This window comes from Lepidochelys olivacea, assembly GCF_965140295.1.
Source record: "Lepidochelys olivacea isolate rLepOli2 genome assembly, chromosome: 12".
NCBI classification, from domain to species: Eukaryota; Metazoa; Chordata; order Testudines; family Cheloniidae; genus Lepidochelys; species Lepidochelys olivacea.
In genome coordinates this window covers 22411441-22436455 of record NC_140422.1, presented here as the reverse complement: position 1 = coordinate 22436455, position 25015 = coordinate 22411441, and the positions used below count along the sequence as shown (strand labels likewise).

At 39.2% G+C, this 25015-nt stretch overlaps 1 protein-coding gene across 2 annotated transcripts in view; it reads right to left on the bottom strand.

The window, feature by feature from the left end:
- Window positions 1-2679: 2679 nt before the first annotated feature.
- The window catches only part of ZNF507 (zinc finger protein 507), a 51644-nt gene continuing 29308 nt past the window's right edge, over window positions 2680-25015 (bottom strand). The window contains exons 5-7 of one of the 2 annotated variants that reach the window (XM_084644896.1): window positions 16407-16511; window positions 7182-7316; window positions 2680-7020 (exon numbers count right to left, since the gene is read on the bottom strand). In XM_084644896.1, the coding sequence (XP_084501022.1) occupies window positions 6654-7020; window positions 7182-7316; window positions 16407-16511 (607 nt within the window). In that variant the 3' untranslated portion in view covers window positions 2680-6653. The remainder of the gene's footprint in view (window positions 7021-7181; window positions 7317-16406; window positions 16512-25015) is intronic. The other variant, XM_084644897.1, reaches the window with a different exon arrangement.

Genomic DNA, 25015 nt, shown 5'->3' with positions numbered 1-25015 from the left:
GGGTTCCATAGGGGTCTGCACTGAGTCCAGTACTAGTCATAATTTTCATTAGTGATTTGGATAATGGCATGGCGAGTGTGCTTCTAAAATTTGCAGATGACACCAAACTGGGAGGGGTTGGAGCCCTTTGGAAGAATTCAAATGACCTTGAGAAATTGGAGAGCTGGTCTGAAATCAAAAAGATAAAATTAAAGAGGAGTACAAAGTACTCCACTAGGAAGAAAAAAATCAAACTACAGAATAGGGAATAACTGACTAGGTAGAAATACCACATAAAAGGATTTGGGTTTTATAGTGGATCACAAATTGAGTCAACAATGTGATACGGTTATGACAAAAGCTAATATTCTGGGGTGTATTAACAGGAGCATTGTATGTAAGACACAGGAGATAATTAGCCCACTCTAGTTGGCATTTGTGAGGCCTCAGCTGGAGTTTTGGGTACCACACTTTAAGGGCAGATCTACACTTACAACACTGCAGTGGTGCCAACAGGAGAACTTCTCCTGTTTGATGTAGTTAATCCACCTCCTGTCGACATAACCCCTGATGTAGACAGTGCTATGTTGCAATAGTTTTGGATTTTTCACACCCCTGAGTGACATAGTTATTCTGATGTAAGTTTATAGTATAAACCTGGCCTAAAAAAAGATGTGGATAAACTGGAGAGGACAGCAACAAAAAAGGTGAAAGATTTAGAAAACCTGACCTATGAGGAAAGGTTAACAAAACTGGGCATGTTTGTTTAGTCTTGAGAAAAGAAGACCAAGGGAGGACCTGATAAGACTTCAGTGCGTTGAGGGCTGTTATAAAGAGGATGGTGATCAATTGTTCTCCATGTCCACCGAAGGCAGGACAGGAATTTGCTACAAAGGAGACGAAGTTTTTCCTAATATCTAAGCTAACTATAAGGATAGTTAAAGTACTGGACTAGAGTAGCAAGGAGGTTGTGGAATGGAGGGTTGGGGGGAGGAGGAGGGCAGGGGGAGATAATGGACTGCATGATCTCTAGCATTCCCTTCCAGCCCTACATTTTTATGATCAGTAGTTTGCTGATCTTTACCAGTAACTTAAAGGCAGCTGTTTGTAAAAACATCCAGATCTCCCATCTTGGGGAGAACATTGGATGATCTCTAGCAGCAGTTTCCACTAACACTTCTGATTGGTTAATGCAGTGCAAAACACAATAGTGCCTCAACTGTGAACAATTTAAAATTGTATAATGGCAAAATAGAATACCCTTACGAAATCATCCATGCATCTAAGGACATGTACTAAAGTCATATTAAAGTCTTCCAGATTAACTAAAGCAATCCGTTATAGTCATCATCTTGGAATATTAGCATATATGTTTTGGGTATTCACATAGCAAATTGTAGGTTAAACAGTGAGGAAAATGTAAATGCATACTGATGTGTCTCACACGGGGTGGGGGGAGCACCTTAACTTTTAACCAAAACAGATACTGTTTAATCAACATAGCTTGGGACTGTCAAGGAGCAAATACGGCTCTTGGATTCTCTGTCCCAGACCGGGCACAAAATAGAGCAACCTGGAGCTGTTCTGCCTTGCGCCAGCTGACTGATTCCCAGGGACCATATACATAACTAGAAGACATCATGCTAAACTACTCTCCTTTGCTGTCCCTCCCCACTAGTGGCTGCTGTGCGGGCTATGTGCCCACTGGAGAATTACACCTGAGAATTATTACTCTATGTACATTTGCTGAAATAACTTACTGTAAAGTTTTGAAAGCAGTTAGCCAACATTACCTTCGGAATAGAGATCTAATATTCCAGGACACCTAAACACACAGTAAAACTAAAGATTAATATCTTAAAATTTGTTTCTGAAAATTACATTTTCGACAATTCAATTTTGTTAATTTTGATTACAACAAATCAAAACCTAGGCCAGTATTAAGGAAGCAATTAAACAGGCCCTTTCTGACTGCCTTTATTTGTTGTTTATTACACCATTTTGGAAGAAATTGTGAAAACAAGTAATTTGATCTTTCAGCTCTACCATTTTAATCAACAGCTCTGCACAAAGACCAGCTTAAACTGGAATTACCTGCAAGTCTCTTATGTACTGCATACTGTGAAGTTGTTTTATACTCACATACCCTTCAGTATAGAAGGTGCAACATTTGTCCATATTCTAAGGATCAAGGCTACAGTAGCTCATTGTATTCCAGTTAGATTATCTGATATTAAGTCTCATTATTAGTAATGCCTCCATTTTATTAAAGTTTTCCTTCATCCCTATATGTAGACCTACTTTTGCTATGTTTTATTAGTGCACTGTGTATAAAAAATGGAAGTTAAATTTTAGTTCAAGTTTAATACATGTTTTCAATATAATTTGAGATTCATATAATTTCTGTGAATTTCCCCCCTGGATTGTTAAATCCTGCATTTTAGAATGGAGAGTCATATTTTTGTTTTTAATGCGTTAATGTTTAGATTATGGCTTTGTGTGCCCTACAGAAGAAAGGCATTCTGCTTATATAAAGCATCATGATCTCTGTTTGGGTGCTCAGATTGGATTTGCACAATGGTACTTGCTTCCCATTTCAAAAGGTGTAGTTTGCTTCCCCCTATTAAATACTTGTCTCATACTGTACAAATAAAAGCAGAACACTAAGAAGTGTTTAACAAAAAAGTTTATTACCAAAATACAATATTAAAGTCAATACATGACAAACTCCTTTAAAGCAAAATAAATTATTCTAACGTACAGTATTTCAGAAGGTAGTTAAAGTAGAACTACAGACTTGCTTCATAGTTCCAAACAGACAATCTGTTCGATCAGGAACACAATCCTACAGAGAGCTTAAGGCATGCAGCTTAATGTGCTGGATAGTTTTATAAAATGCAATTCATTCTATTTTAATAAGATACAGTGTCAAAAGTAACTGCAGTCTTTACGTCAGTCTTCTAAATTTTTTTATGCTTTGGCTATAAAAAGCAGTGCCATAGTGTTATAATACCTTTTCTTAAAAAAATACATGTACTCATGTCCATGAATATCAAACGCAAATGTAAATTTCTATTAAATATATTTTATTCCTCAATACTTTGAGCACTCACTGTACAATTTATTTTAATGATTAAATAAGTGCTTGGGACAGGAGAATACAGTAACTCTGGCTGAATCCCACTCTCTCTTTCTAGGCCAAGTACAAAGTAGAAAGCTACAATGGAAGATTATAGATCCCCAGCTATTTCATTAGTAGAAAATGGAAATTTCCTCCATAACAGAATTGTAGGTATCTAGAACAAAGGCTTTAAGTTATAGTCCATATCACTGAATAAAATCTGCTTAGAGCAGAGTTGAAAGAAAAACAAATAGCACTGCAAGTATGATGATTTGCTAGTTCTGTGTGTCAGTAGAATCCTAAATATTTGTAAATGCTCAAAGGAATGGGAAGATTGAAATGGTGTAACCCTGAAAAGTGCTGTTAAAACAAACCCAAAACATGCAAACAAACTAACCACACAGCACTTTCCAAAGCAGGTGGTATGATCAGAATACTTGCTTTTAGGAACTGATTCTGTAATCATTCCACATTCATAGCTTCTGTTTAAGTCAAGGGGGAATTTTGAATGTGAATCGATGGCAGCATGGGGACAATCAATAAGGAATTTTTCTCTATGAAGATTGTTTATTTTCTGCAGGCTAGCAAGTAATTATTTCTTGGCAGTTGTAGTATTTATCCTAGTCAGATTTTAGAAGCTTCCCCCCCTCCACTGCTTTAGAACAACACATGGTTAACCAAAGATTACTCGCACAAATAATGAAATGGTAAAGAACACGCTGTAAATAGCTATACCTTGGTTAGTAGTTCCAATATATTACAATGGGTCTTTGTGCATTATATTTGAACACTGCACCCAGAAAAAACATGACTAATAAAAAGTTTGACTTTGTAAATCTGGGCTCAGTGCCATCTTTCTCCTAGCTCATGCCTCCAAGTTCTTCACATATTTCCATTAGTGTAACAACTTTAAAATGCATGATCCATTATGGGGAAAAATTAAGTTAAGGTCATGGCACAGTGTAGTTTCCATGAGTTTAAAATAGGAATTTAAAATTCAAATTACCGTGGACTCTTTGAAAGCTTTATATTTACCAGATTTTCAAATGACTGCAATAAATGGGATCTGTAAATACAAAAGGAGCTGGAATGTTAGAATGTGCTCTATGATCTCAGATATTAAAAATATGCCCAATAATTTCCTGTTTTTTTTAAACACACCAGAATTCTATATTAAGGATATAATATTGGTGTCAACACTGGTCACTAAGACAACACCAGTACCTTGATTAAATATTTTCCATCTGTGATTGAAATTGTTCATTATAATCATGTTTTTAAAGTGTCAGATTAGCCTGTATGAATATGAAAAATTCCCTTCTGATTGGCCTGTGTATATTCTATTTTTAGAAAAAAATGTAAAACATACAGAAGTTACTTTACATTTTTATTTAAAACATGAGAAATGTACTATGTTTAGTTCATGGATAGGTCAAACCTATTAGTGTAATGGGCTGTATGATGATAATCTTTATCAATTTTTAAAATAACATTTGTACATAACCTAATTTATAACCAAATGAATAGGACTATTTAAAGATAGAAAAAGTTCAAAATGTTTAAAAACAAATCCACTTTAAAAGATCACCAGTATAGCTTGAAATACAACTCTGCCCTTTATCCAGACTTTATACCCTGGGTTGCTTCTTAAAATTAAAGTTGTATATAAAAAACTATCCTCTTTCTTTCCTGTTTGACCAGCTTCACTGTCCACAGGAGAACTTAGAAAATCAACACAGAAATAGCACCATGAAGACTGTACACTACTCCTATGCCAGCTTTTCAGGTTTACATAGTTGTAGCTTATTTCTGCTAAAAAAAAAATGTATAAATAGGTAATAAATACAAAAAACTTTCTGCATCACTCTTTAAAACGATAGTATACTAACCATTTTTAACAAATGAGCGACTAACCCAGGCATAACTAAACTGAGATGCCAAGAACTGGGCAGGCTTCAGTGCAATTACAGTTTTGAAGCTACCTTTAAACCAGAATTGAATGTTTCAAAGTTCACCAGAATGTTTTAGTCTGACTGCTAAAGGGCTCCTTTTCAAATGTTACACTTTTTTTGTAGCAAGCATATACTAAAACACAATTTTAGGGGCCAACTTTACAAGTGATTTTGGCAGAGTTTCCTGGCAATTAGCCTGCATACTGAAATTCTCATTGATATGTAAACTGATGTACATCATTTAAATTACACGAAAGATCAGCATTATAATTTTAGAAGCAAAACGGTTTTAAAAAGGGAGAAATTTCTAAGGGTTGCTTTAAAAATAACGCATAGCAATTACCAAATTCCCTTTGAGAATCCTTATCACATGCATCAGTAATGTTTACTAACCATCATGGATCCTGTTCCTTTCTATTTTGGTGCAATGGAGGAAAGGTTGTTTCCACAAAGCAAGTCAATTTTTACTTAGAAATTATTTTTGCTAAATTCTCTTGTGAAATTTGAAGCATTTTATGAGAAAAGATTAGCATACCTTTTGAGTAATTATTTCAACAGACAGTGTGAGAGCCTGACTTTTCTAGGTATTTAGGGACCTAAAGATGTAGGTAGGCACCTAGTGCAATTTTCAAAAGTGGCTATGCACAGAGTGCTTTTGAAAATCCCACTAGGCGCCTATCTACATCTTTAGGGCCTAAATACCTTGAAAAATCTGCCCCTTTGTCAATTACATTTTTGGTGCTTGCCTGTTCCCACCCCAAGATTATGGCACTCATATATTGACATGAAAAAGTCTCTAGTTAAAATGCCAATTTATATCATGAGCCACTTGCTTTTAGAGGTTTGGCTGAATATTTTAAAGAAAGACCTTAAACAGTGGGTCATGTTTACATATGAATTTAACATGTCTAAAATAAGATCTTGTATTTACTTAGGATCTAGCCAAATAATTGGCAAGATACCTACTGCATTCAGGCCACACAGCTTCTGCTGCCTTGAATCAGCACTTTGGATTAGTGACTGAAGGAGTAACATCCAGTATTGCGTATTCAGAAAAGCTGAGCTGGAAAGAGTAAGGCCTTAAAAATAAATTAGGAGCACCCCACCATCTACCCCTCAGAATCAAACAGTAAATTTTAGGTGAGCATTAATTCATAACCTGTATTTGGCCTACTGTCCTTTGCATTGAAGGAAAAACCAATATTTGCCTGAAATGAGTTCGACATCCTTAACTAAATACTTTCAAGGCCCCCCCAAAAAAGCGCCTTTTGAATTGAGCTAATACCTTGTTTAGCTCCTGAGTTTGAATTTCTTATTGCGCTAATGCACTTTGGATTAACACCAGGCATTGAGAAATCCAGACTCTTGGCATCACAGTGAAGGATAAAGGGTTAGATGGATCATTCCACAGTTTCCCCAAAATGGAGATTTAATGGTTTTAGCTAATTAAATTATGTCTGTAATTGTAACAAAGACTCAGATTGGGAAATCAGTAAATTTCACTTGCATTTCCTCTCTTGAGCAAGTATCTCAGGCAACATTAGCAAAGATAGAAAAAAAACATTTTAGGAAATCCTCTTCTTTTTAGCTGATAGTTTCATCTAGTTGGAGTTTTGAGTTGCATTGTGGTCCTTATTTAGAATGATGTTTATGATTTCACCCTCATGTTCTTTCATATGATCCAACAGATTTTCTTTGTTGGTGGACTCAAAACCACAAATACAACAGCAGAAGAGTAGAACACAGTATTCTGTGCCAAGATGAGGCTGACTGGAGTTCTTTTCTAAATTGCATGAGGTATTAATTGTTGGATTAAGTTTTTGATTTTCATTAGAACCTGAAATTTCATTAGTAGTCTGATTAATGGACTCTGAAAATGACACCAAGTTCTCTGAACTCCCTAGAACAGGTACTAAACTTTCATCCGTGCTTTCTAATAGCGTCTTTCCAGGGAGCTGCCCTTGAAACCTAAAAAATAAGAAAAAAAAAATTTTTTTTTTAAAAAAGTCAGGTTTTTTGTTTGTTTGTTTAAATTTGCAGATTGTAGTTTATCTTGGGTCAAGGTTGGGTGCTTTCAAAAGTCTAGATTAAAGGATTCTAGTTTGTAAGGAAGTTTCATACATACACACCTGCCGCTTTGTGAAATTGCATCATTAATAGCCTTGTTCACTTGTTCATAATTATAATTTTGGTCACTTGCATGTTTCCACATATGGGACTTCAGAGAAGGAGGGTGGCTGCATACATATCCACAAAGAGAACATCTGAAAAACAATGAGCGTAAGAGAAGGTATTTGAAGTGAAGTCAAATACCTCACTTTTTTACTAAATTTTCTTAAACAGGTCAAATGAGATAATACAGCAGAGAACTAATTCCCCTTCTCTCCTAACATGTGGTCAAAGAGAAATTTCTCCATGTTGCAGCAATTCCAGTATATCATAATAATTTAATGCCACTATAAATAAAGCATGTCAACCCTTCCTTGTTTTAAGTTTATACCCTGGCCAAGTAAATGTGTTTCAGAATAAAACTTCACATGCAGCATCTCAGTATCTAAAAATTATTTAAACCAAATTGAATTAAAAAAAGCAAATCAAAACAAAAAATGTAGAATGCCACTGTCAGTTTGGCCATTTATAAAAAAAACTATTTGAATACTACAAAAATGCACTAGTTCTGATCACTTCAACTTACCTTCCATTTTAGAAATGAAATTCAGTGTGTTATTAGGTAATAAATTTAGATTATCTTATGATATTTTGAACTACTGTGCATGTACAATAACTTGCTTCTCCATTAAATTTAGTTTGTATTCCTAATTGATATTTAATTCACACAGCAGACATTTTTATACCATCCCTAATTACATTTTGTAAGAACAAAAGTATATAAATAGCAAAGGTTGGTAAATGAAGGAAGACCTGGGAATTTGTAACAAAGGTGACACTGCAATATTTTCTTTTCTCGCTTCTTCATTATTCCATTAACTCCTCCCTTCTCAACACTAGTTACAATTTAAGATTACTGAAAACCCTCATGAAAAAGTCTAACAAAACCATAATGTAAATGTTTTTGGAATGTCCAATCATATTCAAACATATCATATTATGTATTATGGAATTCAGCTGGATGATTCAAAAACCTTTGAGAAAGTTTCATAGAATGAGATCCTAAGTACGCTTTTAGATAAATTTGTATAGAATCCTACTCCATGTCTATAGAAACATATTGGCTTAATCCCAATTAAATACAATGGGACTTTTCCATAAATGAAAATGAAGAGTAAAGAATTTCAGAAGTTTTACGGTTAAAGTAATTTTAAGATATAAATTCATCAACACTCAACCTACGTAACAGACAAAAGGATATGTGATTTTGGGGCATCCATCACTAGCAAGTTGTGAAGCACAGGGGCTGAGGGCTAGGTGCCTCTAGCATTTGAGAAGCTCTCAGTAATCCATAATTAGATAGTATGCTAAAAGAAAAGGAGTACTTGAGGCACCTTAGAGACTAACAAATTTATTTGAGCATAAGCTTTTGTGAGCAACAGCTTATGAGCATAAGCTTTTGTGAGCTACAGCTCACTGCATCCGATGAAGTGAGCTGTTGCTCACGAAGGCTTATGCTCAAATAAATTTGTTAGTCTCTAAGGTGCCACAAGTACTCCTTTTCTTTTTGCGAATACAGACTCACACGGCTGCTACTCTGAAACCTGTAGATAGTATGCTGAATTTGATTATGATCAGAAACTGGCATTTTCACATTTTGTTAGAATTCCAACCTCAAGTAGTTGTACTCTCAGCTACAGTTAAGAATCTACTTCAGTCACAATCCCATCACCCTTCAACAACAGCCAAATTTTTCTGTCCAACTAGCCCAATGTCATCTCAAGTTATATTATGATGGATTTGTAAAATGGCTACCACCTGTTGAAAAACTTTAATTTTCAGAGCAAAAAATATTTGCTATTAGTATAACACCTGGAAACCCTGATACTGCACCACACAAGTCAATGGGAGTTTTGCCATTGACTTTAATAGCAGCAGGATCAAGCCCCAAATGCAGCAGCCTGAACTTGCAATGGCTGCAATTTCCACTAACCAGAAGACAAAAGAAAGGAAATTCTACCTACCGCTCCTCCACAGAATACTGTGGAGAACTCCTAATTTGAAAGGTTATATGAAGATATATAGTACACTACATGCATGTGGCAAGGAAGGCCTGCTCCACAGGGCAGACCACGTTTTTTAGCATCACTATCTCTATTATATATCAGGAAATGTACAATTCTACGGGGGGAACAGGGGTTGTTTTGTTTAACTTTAATCCTTCTCAGACAAGTGGGCTTCTCAAATTAGAGTCAATGGATGTCTCAGTCTGAATGAAAACTTTGCTACATCACAATCCTTCCATTTTAATAAATAAAAACGAATGCACACCTTTAAAATCCCAACTTTCCTCTTAAATCAGTAAAGTATAGCTAAAAGAATGTTTGTTTAATTTTGCAAAGTTGAATCAGGAACAAAAGGTAAAGATGCCCACCCAATCACAACTCCACCCCACATGCACATGCATTACAACAGTCTTTAATTATATGTCTGCAACATTGTTATACCCATGTTGATACCAGGATATTAGAGACACAGGGTGGGTGAGGTAATAACTTTTATCAGAAGAACTTCTGTTTGGTGAAAGAGAGGAGCTTTCCAGCTACACAGAGCTCTTCTTCAGGTCTGGAAAAAGTACTGAGTGTCACAGCTAAAACTACAAGGTGGAACAGATTATTTAGCATAAGTAAACACATATTGTAAGAGACCATTCAAGGTTAACGGGCCACTTCACCTTGAATGAGGAGGAGTCCGGTATATATATGTTAATTACTTATGCTAAATAATCTGTTCCACCTAGTAAAAAGAAAAGGAGTATTTGTGGCACCTTAGAGACTAACACATTTATTTGAGCATAAGCTTTCCTGAGCTACAGCTCACTTCATCGGATGCATACTGTGGAAAGTATAGAAGATCTTTTTATACACACAAAGCATGAAAAAATGGGTGTTTACCACTACAAAAGGTTCTCTCTCCCCCCACCCCACTCTCCTGCTGGTAATAGCTTATCTAAAGTGATCACTCTCCTTACAATAAATGGGTACCCGCATGGCCCCACAGTATGCCAACATTTTTATGGCTGATTTAGAACAATGCTTCCTCAGCTCTCGTCCCCTAAAGCCCCTACTCTACTTGCGCTATATTGATGACATCTTCATCATCTGGACCCATGGAAAAGAAGCCCTTGAGGAATTCCACCATGATTTCAACAATTTCCATCCCACCACCAACCTCAGCCTGGTCCAGTCCACACAAGAGATCCACTTCCTGGACACTACAGTGCTAATAAACAATGGTCACATAAACACCACCCTATACCGGAAACCTACTGACCGCTATTCCTACCTGCATGCCTCCAGCTTTCACCCTGACCACACCACACGATCCATCGTCTACAGCCAAGCTCTGCGATACAACTGCATTTGCTCCAACCCCTCAGACAGAGACAAACACCTACAAGATCTCTGTCAAGCTTTCTTACAACTACAATACCCACCTGCAGAAGTAAAGAAACAGATAGATTGATAGAGCCAGAAGAGTTCCCAGAAGTTACCTACTACAGGACAGGCCTAACAAAGAAAATAGAACGCCACTAGCCGTCACCTTCAGCCCCCAACTAAAACCCCTCTAACGCATTATTAAGGATCTACAACCTATCCTAAAGGATGACCCAGCACTCTCACAAATCTTGGGAGACAGGCCAGTCCTTGCCTACAGACAGCCCCGCAACCTGAAGCAAATACTCACCAACAACCACATACCACACAACAGAACCACTAACCCAGGAACTTATCCTTGCAACAAAGCCCGTTGCCAACTGTGTCCACATATCTATTCAGGGGACACCATCACAGGGCCTAATAACATCAGCCACACTATCAGAGGCTCGTTCACCTGCACATCCACCAATGTGATATATGCCATCATATGCCAGCAATGCCCCTCTGCCATGTACATTGGTCAAACTGGACAGTCTCTACGTAAAAGAATAAATGGACACAAATCAGATGTCAAGAATTATAACATTCATAAACCAGTTGGAGAACACTTCAATCTCTCTGGTCACGCAATCACAGACATGAAGGTCGCTATCTTAAAACAAAAAAACTTCAAATCCAGACTCCAGCGAGAAACTGCTGAATTGGAATTCATTTGCAAATTGGATACTATTAATTTAGGCTTAAATAGAGACTGGGAGTGGCTAAGTCATTATGCAAGGTAGCCTGTGTCCTCTTGTTTTTTCCTACCCCCTCCCCCACCCCAGATGTTCTGGTTTAACTTGGATTTAAACTTGGAGAGTGGTCAGTTTGGATGAGCTATTACCAGCAGGAGAGTGAGTTTGTGTGTGTATGGGGGTGGGGGGGATGTGAGAAAACCTGGATTTGTGCAGGAAATAGCCCAACTTGATTGTCATGCACATTGTGTAAAGAGTTGTCACTTTGGATGGGCTATCACCAGCAGGAGAGTGAATTTGTGTGCGGGGGTGGAGGGTGAGAAAACCTGGATTTGTGCTGGAAATGGCCCACTTGATGATCACTTTAGATAAGCTATTACCAGCAGGACAGTGGGGTGGGAGGAGGTATTGTTTCATATTCTCTGTGTATATATAAAGTCTGCTGCAGTTTCCACGGTATGCATCCGATGAAGTGAGCTGTAGCTCACGAAAACTTATGCTCAAATAAATTGGTTAGTCTCTAAGATGCCACAAGTACTCCTTTTCTTTTTGCGAATACAGACTAACACGGCTGCTACTCTGAAAACTCTCCTTACAATGTGTATGATAATCAAGGTGGGCCATTTCCAGCACAAATCCAGGGTTTAACAAGAACGTCTGAAGGGGGGGGGTAGGAAAAAACAAGGGGAAATAGGTTACCTTGCCTAATGACTTGATAATAGAGACTGGGAGTGGCTAAGTCATTAGGCAAGGTAACCTATTTCCCCTTGTTTTTTCCTACCCCCCCCCCCCCTTCAGACGTTCTTGTTAAACCCTGGATTTGTGCTGGAAATGGCCCACCTTGATTATCATACACATTGTAAGGAGAGTGATCACTTTGGATACGCTATTACCAGCAGGAGAGTGGGGTGGGGGGAGAGAAAACCTTTTGTAGTGGTAAACACCCATTTTTTCATGCTTTGTGTGTATAAAAAGATCTTCTATACTTTCCACAATATGCATCCAATGAAGTGAGCTGTAGCTCACGAAAGCTTATGCTCAAATAAATTGGTTAGTCTCTAAGGTGCCACAAGTACTCCTTTTCTTTTTTGCGAATACAGACTAACACGGCTGTGACTCTGAAACCTTTTGTAGTGATAATCAAGGTCGGCCATTTCCAGCAGTTGACGAGAACATCTGGGGAACAACCGGGGGGGGCATAGAGGGGGAAATAGTTTTACTTTGTGCTATGACCCATCCACTCCCAATCTTTATTCAAGCCTAAATTAATTGTATCCAGTTTGCAAATTAATTCCAATTCAGCAGTCTCTCCTTGGAGTCTGGTTTTGAAGTTTTTTTGTTGAAGAATTGCCACTTTTAGGTCTGCAATCGAGTGACCAAAGAGATTGAAGTGTTCTCCGACTGGTTTTTGAATGTTATAATTCTTGACGTCTGATTTGTGTCCATTTATTCTTTTACGTAGAGACTGTCCAGTTTGGCCAATGTACATGGCAGAGCGCATTGCTGGCACATGATGGCATATATATTCTTCAACAAAACAATTTCAAAATCAGACTCCAAGGAGATACTGCTGAATTGGAATTAATTTGCAAACTGGATACAATTAATTTAGGCTTGAATAAAGACTGGGAGTGGATGGGTCATTACACAAAGTAAAACTATCCCTCCCCCTCCGGCTGTTCCCCAGATGTTCTTGTCAACTGCTAGAAATGGCACACCTTGATTACACTACAAAAGGTCCTCCCAACCCCCCCCCGCCCACTCTCCTGCTGGTAATAGCTCACCTTACCTGATCACTCTCCTTACAGTGTGTATGGTAACACCCATTGTTTCATGTTCTCTGTGTATATAAATCTCCCCACTGTATTTTCCACTGAATGCATCCGATGAAGTGAGCTGTAGCTCACAAAAGCTTATGCTCGAATAAATTTGTTCATTTCTAAGGTAACACAAGTCCTCCTTTTCTTTTTGTGGATACAGACTAACACAGCTGTTACTCTGAAACCTGTTCCACCTAGTGTTTAGCTGTGACACTGAGTATTTTCCCAGACCTCAATACGAGCTCTGTGTAGCTGGAAAGCTTCTCTCTTTCACCAAACAGAAGTTTGTCCGATAAAAGGTATTACCTCACCCACCTTGTGTCTCTAATTACATGCTAATATACTATTTTACTGCAGAACCCTTTCCTTATTCAGGTTTGATAGTACAAACTAACTGAAGTGACAGTTCAATACTTATTTTTAAATACTTATGGTTTAAAGAGCAGACTCCTAGCTCAGTCACTAAGCATCACATTTTTGCTTTCAGGATTATATAACACTATGGGATTAATGCTACTAGGGGCTCAGTACCTTCAGCTATCATTCATTTCAAATCAAAGCTGAAGGTGCTCAGCAACTTCCAGGATCACTGTCTGTACTATTCATCCATGGGTCAATATATGAGCATATTGCACAACATAATCCCATAGGAAATCTATAAAGTATAATGTGAGGAAAGAAATAGAAGTAAAATGAGTTTGCTGTTCTTGGACGCTGTTTTACAGAATGTATTTTTACATTACACTTTTAGCAAAAGACAATAAAGAGCACTTAATTTTTGCAGTATGCATTCATCTTGTGGTTCTATGTAAGACATAGCTGATGGAACCTAGGTCATTCTGCAGTTGTGTCTAGTATGTATGTGGCATGGTAAGGGGGCCAGGGGGTTGGATAAGGGGCAGGGGGTCCCGAGGGGCAGTCAGTAAGCAGGGGGTGGTTGGATGGGGTTGGGGGGGGTGACAGGGAACGGGGAACAGAGGGGGTTGGATAGGTGTGGGAGTCCTGGAGGGCCTGTCAGGGGTGTGGATAGGGGTTGGGGCAGTCAGGGGACAGGGAGCAGGGCGGTTGGATGGGGGTGGGGTCCTGGGCGGGGGCAGTTAGGATCAGGGGGTCTCAGGAGAGGGCAGTCAGGGGACAAGGAGTGGAGTATGTGGAGATCAGTTTCCCTATTTCTATAACAAATCATCATACAGATGTATTCCTGGAGACTTCATCACATGACAATATTTAATTAAAAATTAATCTTTAGTTCTGAAGACTCCAGGCCAGTGGCAGGCAAACTTTTTGGCCTGAGGGCCGCATCGGGTTTCGGAAATTGATGGAGGGCTGGTTAGGGGAGGCACAGCCAGGTGCCTAGGATAACCCTATACAGAATTCAGTTTAATTTGCGCCCTACTGGCTTAACCTGTGCTGAATGATTAAATGTTACTGTTAAATAATGTCCTAAATTGACATACTGTGGAAATTTTCTCACAGCCTTTGATGAAGTGGATCATCAGGGACATGGAGGCCAGAGGTGTGGAAGTTTTCAGTAATCCTAGATGACTGCAGAATGCTTTCCTACAGAGTGTAGAGCAGGCCTGCGGGGTTATTTTCTGCAGCCCGCCAGCTCCCCATAGCCCCCCAAGTCCCTCCTGCAGCTGAACCCCCTCCCTGAGCCCCCTACCGCACCCTGACCCCCTGCCCTGACCCCCTGCCACACGCCACACCCCTCTTACATCCCTGAGGGGCGGAGGGGAGACGGAGTTAGGGTGGGGATTTCAGAGAAGGGGTTGGAATGGGGGCAGGAAAGTGGTGGGAAGAGGCAGGGCAGGGGTGGGGCCTCATGGAAAGGGTGGAGTGGGGGCGGGGCCGGGGCAGCAGGTGGGGGGCGTCAGTGATGCGGGCCCTCGGGCCAATGTACTAGTCCTCAAGTGGCCCTCGTGGTCATTTGAGTTTGAGACCCCTGGTGTAGTGTGTGGCTGCAGCATGCATGGTATCTAGTGCTACTAGAAAGCACTCTGGAAAGGAGCATAGTGGGGAGGTTTAGTTTACATTTTGTAGTTGTGAAGAATTTAGATTTTTCCCTTGAGACCACAACTTTTGTATGCATGTGATTTATCCCAATGGCCCTGGTTGCTTGCCCAGTCTTGCAGTATGACTTGTTTAGTTTCTTTGCATTTTTGCTTTCATCATAGGTTTTCAACTCCTTGTTGCAAGTTAGCACTGGGTAGCCATGCTGAAGTATTAGAATTTCGTTTTTCATAACTGTTTCTCAGTATGTACTACAGGGGTGGGCAAACTTTTTGCCCCGAGGGCCACAACAGGGCTGCAAAACTGTATGGAGGGCCAGGTAGGGAAGGCTGTGCCCCCCAAACAGCCTGGCCCCCACCCCCATCTGACCCCCTCCCACTTCTCGCCCCCGACTGCTCCCCTCAGAACCCCTGAGCCATCCAACCCCCCCCCCACTCCTTGTCCCCTGACTGCCCTCTCCTGAGACCCCCTGATCCTAACTGCCCCCGCCCAGGACCCCACCCCCATCCAACCGCCCTGCTCCCTGTCCCCTGACTGCCCCAACCCCTATCCACACCCCTGACAGGCCCTCCGGGACTCCCACACCTATCCAACCCCCTCTGTTCCCCATCCCCTGACACCCCCCCAACCCCATCCAACAACCCCCTGCTTACTGACTGCCCCTCGGGACCCCCTGCCCCTTATCCAACCCCCTGGCCCCCTTACCATGCCACGCAGAGCGGCATGTCTGGCAGCCACACTGCCCGGCCGGAGCCAGCCCTGCCACCCAGAGCACTGCCCGCATGGCGGCGTGGCTGCACGGGAGGGGCCAGGGGCTAGTCTCCCCGGCCAGGAACTCAGGGGCCGGGCAGGATGGTCCTGCGGGCCATAGTTTGCCCACCTCTGACGTAGCATGTGGGGGCAGACTACTAATGGCACTTATTTATGAAATATACACAAACATAAGAGACTAGTGACACTCATGTTCTTTTCTAGGATAACACAATGCAACTCCAGGTTCTGTCTCACATGGAGACACTAAGAATACCAAATTAGCTCCAATACTTTTTGCTTTCGTACAAGTGTTAATCAACTGGAAATACAGAATAAGACAGGGAGAAAAAATAATTCATGACTATCTACCTACGCTATTTTTTACTTAGACTACAGAGAAAGCAATGAATCTGAACTCCACTTTGTTTCATAAGGTAACAAAATCACACTACTACGGCTTTTGCCAACTCATAACTGTTACATACTTGTACTGTTCCATTAGCTGCACTGCCTGGTGCTCCTGTGGGTGGCGCCTCATATGACATTTCAAACTATTCATATTTGTTGTGGCGAAGTCACATACTCGACATCTGAAGAAACAACAACAAGTGAGTGATTCCCAACACCTTGATAGTTGACCACCAGTATTATTTCACAAATTAAAGCTTCAAGAGGTAGCAACAGGATATTTCTGAAAAACTGTGGGTAAGACTAATAATAGTTTACACAAGTCTAGATATTTATTATTATTATTTTTTCTGTGTATCAGACTGTGTAAGATTTTCAGCATAAAAATGTCAGTGTAATAGCCATTTTTCACGAGGCCAAATTCTACCCAGATTTCCATCCTGTGAAACTCCACTGAAATCAATGAGTTTCACAAACTCTAAAAGGGGCTCAGATACACCATGTCTATCCCAAGGGTAAGTGCCAGGCTATGTTAGATCAAGGCAAAAGCTTGCATTTTACAGGTGTTGTATGTCATGTTCATGAGATGATCTTGTGCTTCAAGCCTACAAATTCTCCTAACTCCCTATATTAAGGCATCCACACCTTCCCATGTCACTTACATATTATCTTTTGCTTATTAAGAAACCTTAAGCTCCAGATCATTAGATATCTCTTTTTTAAAAAAATAGAAACTGGAGAGGAGATCAACAGGGCTGCAATTGGGTGCCCATGGAAAAAGTTGACACGCTGCACTGCTTACATATTAGTTTTGTTATTGAACGTTTAATTTAAAAGTCAAAATATCCCTCAGTGAAAACAAAAACATCCTAGACACCTCAAACCTAGATTTATGGCCACTGCACAATGTACATAAATACCAAAATACTGCAGGTAAAAATGGACCAACCTTCCTATAGATAGCAGATTAAAGCATCTCTTACTAAAGCCATTCAACTCAACTAAAATACTATCTGTATGTAATTTTCAGGAATTTTAGCTATTTCTTAAAAAACAAGATATTGCAGATCAAATATTGTAGATACACAGCACTCTTTACTTATTTTATAACTTATTTATTTTATAACTTTTTTTTAAAAACAACCTATAATTAGAATATTTATTACTACATAAGGCATGAAAGTCATGTCACCTGCATGATCATTTCAAAGACAACCAGTAAACAATCCAGAATGTTTTCTATGCAATTACAAAGTACTTATCTGGCCAGGAACAGAAGGTATGATTTGCCTCCTCATTTCCTATTCAAGTCAATGGGACTTACACACACACCTCAGGATCAGGCCCTAACTGTTGCTGGTTTGACAGTTACCAAGTAAATAATTACTCCAATTACATCATTTTTGTTTTGTAACTTAAAATAATACAACAAGGACTAACACCTAGACATACCATACAACAGAAAAAAGGGAACAGTGGTTAGCCAACTTCTAAAGACTGAGTAGCTTCTCTTGAATTGCAGGTTTCAGAGTTACATACGATATGTAGCGCTTTAAAAAAAATATAATGTAATGAGCGTTGAGTGGCCACCTTTCAAAGCTCAAGAGGCAGAAGCAATTTAAATCTTGCCATGAGACTGACATTCTGTACCTTGGGAGAGCACCCTGTAACCTCCCATATTCCTCATCAGTATATAATTGTGATATTACGTATAAAGCATGCCTTGCAAGGTATGAGGGGAAGGTCACAATCTACTGAAAGTAATTTCTCTATCCATATATGTATATCATTAATGCATGTGAAGTTATGAGAATTGTGTTGTATGGTTGTCACTCACACATGTTGTAAATTGGGAAATCAGCCAGATATTAGCTTCCCAGAAGCAACAGCAAGGAAAGTAACCAATGCCCGGGCAGGGTGTGAAACAACTCATCAACAGCCATTGTCCAGCAAGGGAGCTGCAATGACTTACCTGCATGAGGCCACACCAAGGGGATTGCTCAATTTTGCCTGAAGACTCAGCAATGCCCCCCAGACATGCCTGGACTTGTGTTCTACAAGCACATGGAATGAGGATATAAAACTGAACACAGGGGGTCCAGGCTTGGCCTTTTCTCCTGCCCCCACCTATGCTGCAAGCAACTAAGGATATGTCTACACTTGCAGAGTTTTTGCATTTTAAGTTTCACCGGTCCCGTGAAAGTAAAGCGCTGGTTTGTGTACTCACTTAATTCCTCAGGCATCAGAGTGTGTTTACATGAGCAGCGCTTCCATCGCTGATGAGAGCAGCACTCTAGGGCAGCTGTCCCACAGTGCAGCTCTTTCCAGTTTGACAACGGGTCTTGTGGGAAGCCGGGGGGGGGGGGGGGAGGGGAGAGGAGGGGTGATCGCGGTGCATCCTGGGTCCCTGCACAGCCTCCTCTCCCCCAAACACTGATCAGCTCCAATAGCTCAGCATTGCTCCAAGCAGGGGATCGTTTGTTCTGTGGAGGACGCATTGTCACCTGGCCAAATAAGTGAACACTTGCCAAGAAAAGAGGAAGGGGAGTTTCAAAGTTCCTGGGGCTTTACAGAGGTAGGGGTGGATGTCTGTTTACCTGGCAGCACAGCTGTTGGTCAGAGTGGTCATCTAGGCACTGTGGGATATCCTCCAGAGGCTAAAAGCTGTGTAAACAGCAAGAACGTGTCTTCACTTGCACATCACTGCAAAAGCATCACTTTTGGTAAGAGCTGTGTGCCTCTCGTGAAACTTCTGAGTTTCACTGCAAAAAGTCATTGGCACGTGTAGATGCTCCCATGGTTTTTGACCAAAAAACGGACTTTTTCCACTTTAAATGGAAAGTGTAAACATGCCCTAAGGCCTTGTCTACCTTGCCACTTTACAGCGCTGAAACTTTCTCGCTCAGGATGTGAAAAAACCCCCTCTGAGCGATGCGAATTTCAGTGCTGTAAAGTGGCAGTGTAGACTACTCCCCTCGTGGGGGTGGGTTTTTTTTTTTACATTGCTAGTGCCACAACCACGTTAAAGCGCTGCCGCAGCAGTGCTTTAACATTGGTAGTGAAGACACACCCTAAAACACTGAGAAGAAGACAAGACTCCAACAGAGGAGATTGGCCAAGGTTTAAGGAACAAATCTGTGTATTAAGGACTGCACTATCCAGTGGGGTGAGAAAGTGCTTAATCTAGATGTTGCCCAGTCTAATAGGGTTGAGAGTTTAGACTGCATGCTTATATTTTATTTTATTTTGGTAACTAACTCTGACTTTTTGCCTATCACTTAAAATCTATCTTTTTTTATAGTCAATACATTCATTTACCTGTTTGTCTTTACCAGTGATTTTGTATGAAGTGTGTGGCAAATCTCAGGTTTTGCAAAGGCTGGTGTATAACCACTTTCCATTGCTGAAGTGGTGAACCAATTAATAAATCTGTACTGCCCATCTTGAGCAGTGCAAGACGGTATATTCCTGAGGTACAGTGCTGGGGGGATTTGGGTCTGGTGCCTTTCTCTGTGTGATTCATGAGTGGCTCTGGGAGCATTCATGCAAGCTAGCTGGGTGTGGGGCTCCACATGCGGTTGTGCTGAGTGATAACAGCACCTGGAGGGGTTTGCTGCTGGTCACTAGCAAGGCACTGTGAGAGACAGCCCAGGCTGGACAAAGTTAAGCGGTCCAACAGTCCCAGGCTGCACCCTGGGGGGAATCCTGTCACAGAGACAACCATTTCTAATTTGTCCCTAACAGACAACCCTGCCAAAGAAAAAAAACAGAAATCTATATTCGCCACCATTAACTTAGCTTAAAGACTAATTCAGTGTGCTGACAGGACAAAACAGACCCTGGATATTTTGTGTTCTCTCTGCTTGGACAACAGGCTGCTTGAAACAACACAAACACCCAAAACCACTTGGACAAAATGGTTTAAAATGAAAGTGAGAACACATTCAAAATAAACTCAATGTGTATACAATACCACTTAGTATACAGAAACTCTAGATCAGTATATGGGAATAAGTTTGATCTTAAATCACTGCATATCTGGTATTAAGGTTTCTCCAGAAATATTCACCTTCACAAAAGCAAGCAGGTCAAAGAGGCTCTCACAAGTTTGTCCTCGCTAAAGCTGAATCCTATGAAACAATAGATTTAATCACGAGGACTGCAATATTTACCTATACATTTATCCATTCTGCCTTTCCCCAGGAGCTTTCCTTGTCTCCTCAGAATGCTAATCACTATTTCTCACATACCCCACCTTACAAATGTACGTCAAGGCCAAGTTTCTGCTCAAAGGAGACTTCAGTAGGTTCTTCTTCATAAACCACAAGCAGGGTGGATAAAAATTGGTTTAAAAAAAATAAAAAAAGAAATCAGATTTTAATTTAAATGATTCATTTTAATTTAAATTATAATTTAAAAAAATTGTTTATATTGAAATCTGAATTTAATACAAGATATGTTAAGACCTAAACTTATTATAAACTCTTAAAACATTTAAATAAAAAAAAATATGCTGAATCCATAAGCCGCTATCAAAACATTGAGTCAAAGGCTGCTTTTCTATATAAAAAGAAAGAATCAGGGGAAAAACATCTGACTTTTGAGGTCAAGCTTTGCAAATTATGGCACAATAGGCCATCTACTGTATTAAAGGCTTGATCCTCTAAAGGAAGAGGCGCAGAGCATGCAACCAGAAAGAAGCAACTCTGGTGTCAAAGCAAGAACACTGTGAGAAGAAGGGACAACATTTTTCAGGGTGCAGCCTCTATTGTTGATTTCAAGACCTGAGAACTGGAAAAAAAACTTCCATGGCTGCACATCATTTAAAAAAAAAAAAAAAAAAGACCCTATTTGGGAATATTTTCGAAGAAATTCCTGTACCTCTGGGTAAAAAACAAATATGCCAAATGTAAACAGTGCAACAAAGAGGTGAAAGGCCTGGTAGTCAGAATGAAACATTATGAAAAATACTTCTCAGAGAACAGTGACTTTGAAGATGATATGGACATGTATCAATAATCTGGGTCAGCTGGTTAGTAAACTTATTTTTGCACCATTCTTATGGTCTACCTACCATATTTTACTATGCTTGTAAATTATATCTTAGATTGTCACAAATTTGCGTTTTGGGCGGATTACTTAAGAATTTCAAAATGTTTATGTTCAAAATATATTTGGTATGTTAGTTTGTGGGACTATTTATTACATTTTTACTGTTACTGCTGGACTTCTAAAATTACTTTTAAAACAGGAAATCTTCACCTAGGATCATACTGAGCAATAAAAAGTAAAGTTTATTAGGAACATATGAATTTTAACCTTTAAAATCTCTCACCCCCCTCCCCCCCAAGCTGTTTGGTAGGTTGCTAGAGATAAGGGTTTAAATAGATTTAGATAATCCTTATGATTTATTATTATTCCTACATAACTAGGCTGATAATAAATTATATCATTTTAAACAGTGGTACACACAGCTGCTGTAGGAGTAATCTTTCATTTACAATCTATTTGTTTTAAAGCAGTGCATTGAGTAGCACTCAATGAATGACTTTTTATCATTTTGTTTCACGGTACATCTCAGAAATAAGGGGTTATTAAGATTCATCATTTGTAAAGTCTACAACTTCAGATTCATCTGCTGTTACCACCAGCAGTGCTTCAACTAAACATACAACAGCCAGTAAATTACTTATACAAAACCCCCAAAACAAATCAAAAGTTTGTCGTCCAGTAAAACCACAGATGAGTTCATAATCAGGACCAACAAATTCCAGCAAGACTCCATAGATGAAAAGATTGGTTGGTTCATTTCTGCAACAAGTTCTCGTTTTCATCTTGTTCAGAACAAACATTTCATTGACATGGTTCACCCATTATGATGAGGCTATATTTCACCTACTGGATCAAACATTGCTGGATGCAGTGTCTGAGAAGGAAATTGAACAATGTGTAAAAAACATTGACAGGAAATTCGTTAGTATGAGTCTAGATGGGTGAAGCAACATACACAATTATCTAGGAATATGTTCTTGTGTGACAACAGATGATGGTATTCGTCTGTCTTACAGAAACAACTGCTATATCAGGAAATGCCCATACATTAGAATACTTAAAAGTAGGAGTAGTGAAAGTTATAACAACGAACTGTGAACAAAAATTCAAGTGTCGAGTGCATAGCTTTGTCACAATGCTGCAAATGTAGCACAGATGAGAAGAAATTTAGAAGATGATAATGAAGAGAACCTGAAACTTATAACGTATGGGCACAGTGCTTATATGATGCATCTTTTAGCCAAAGACTTAAATACAACTCCAGGAATAAAGGAAAATGTTGAAATTGCAAAACACTTCCATAACAACCCCTTTGCTTCAGGTTTACTGAAAAGAGCAGTAGGATCCAAGCTAATTCTTTGCCAATACATAAACTGAAATTCAGTGGTTGACTGCTTTGAACTATTTATTAAGATCTGGCCTTTCCTGATGTCAATTTGTGAAGAAAAATCATGACAAAAACAGATGGAACTATCACAGACAACATAGCTGAAATTGGACTAAAGAGAAATATAGAAGATATGCTGAATACACTGAAACCTATTTCCGTAGCCTTGGACAAACTGCTGCTGATGGAATTTGGAAAGAACTTCAAGAGATATTAAAGAAAGAAATACCCAACAACAAAGTTAAATTGCAGGCAGTAAAGAAGCAGATGGCTGAAGCACTTACTCCATTTAATTTTCTCTACAATATTCTCAACTCAAAGTACCAAGGTAGATGCATAATTGCTCAAGAAGATACTGCTGCTATGACAAAAGTATCTCATAATCTCCCATCAATCGTGCCAAACAAAATAAATGTCAGAGACAGAGGTGAACTATTCACACAGTACATGTTTGTTGATGATGATTTAAAGACAGACATCACTGAACTGCTGGGAGTCACTATTTTAAGCACCTGGAATCAGAGTTTGGTGAAGTACTAAACCAGCTTTTCACTGCAGTCGCTCCTTCTGCAGGCAACAAATATTTTCTTATTTGGACTAATTCATTCAAAGCTGCAAAATGGACTGGGAGTTGAAAAAGAAGGAAAACTTGTCCCTCTCTTCAAGTCAATAAAAAAAAACAAGGAGGGAGAGGATGAGATCTAGTAGTTTTAACAGTATGAAAACAGCCTAAGTAACTTAGGAGGCTGTTGTCTCATCTTCAAGAGACTTAGGCGAACAGAAACTTAAGTTCAAGTCACTTTCAATGTAGACATATTTGAAAATGTTCCCAGGCTGACATGAAATAATCAGTTTAATTCACTGACTACAGTTAATCCCTCTGTTCCTTTAGCAAATCATTTAGTTGTAAATGTGAAATACATTTTGATAAGAAATTTATGTATCCAAAATATCTGATTGTTTCATTTAATAAAAATAAATTTTGTTGTTTTGTGTTTACATTCTAATTACCATCCTAAAGCAACTTGACACTAATCATGAGCAAAAAGTCAATTCTATAGTAAATAAGAATTTCATTCACCATTTTCTAACATACTAAAAATGTACAATAAATAAGAATCTGAAAATATTAAGCTATATAATTGCTTAAATAAATGAACACAGTTATAGCGTACTGTCCTTGGTAGCAAAAAGATGTACCAAATTTACTGTAAAGATGCTATTTAGTTGTAAATCTACATTTATATCAACCAATAAACATGCACCATTTTTAGAAAATAAATGAAATACAAATGAAAAAGCCATTAAGATCCATGATTTAAATTGAGGATGATTTAAATCAATCCACCCTGCCCATGTCACCAGTGTCAAGTAACAAGAAATTCCCTGTTTCCTTCAATTTTATTGTTGTGAATTTTACTCCTCTATTGTTTCCTAACCAGGGTGACAGTTATCCATAGAAGTTATTTTGGAACACACACACACACAGATTTCTGTTGCACCCTTCATCTCAAAGTACAAGAGTACACATACATCAAAGTGCAGCCAACTCTTGAGTTGGCAGCAGTACAAAACACATGGCAGAACAATGGATGGAAGACATTTTGGACAAGTGAAAATTGCCATGGAATCTTTAACATGAGCACACAGGATTTCAGGTTTTAAGTTTCTGATCTTCAAGATTTCCACAGAGCAAACTTCACGACACACAGTTTATTAACTCATCATTTGAGGCTTAAGAGCAGAGGCTTAAACTGCTCAGGTTTATGTTCATCATTCTAGAGAGTCTAGATATTCCAAATTCAATGGCTAGTTTAAATAAATCTCCTTTTGGCTAACGCTCATATATAGCTTTGCCCAATCGTCTCTCACTTTTAAGAGGCGCTGAAGTATCTTGCAATGATGTGCATAGAACTGACGCCCTGGAATAACAAAATACTTATGGGTAAACAGGAAGAAAATTGGAGGCTAAACAGCAATTTTTAGGGACACAACATTTGATTATCTAGTTGTAGGTGTATAATTATGTTTACCATGTAGGCCACTCCATAAATAATTATTCACTTTTTAAAACCCTCCCTCCAGCCCTCCTCACAGGATGATGCGAGATGGTCTGTTCTCAGTCTAGCACAGAGGATCTCAAACTGTGGTTCAGAGAGCATTTGGTAGGATCTGATGAGAGCTGACTGATCTCATTGCGCTGGTTCTTCTTGTTTCTAGATTGCTTTAAAGACAATTAAAAACCCC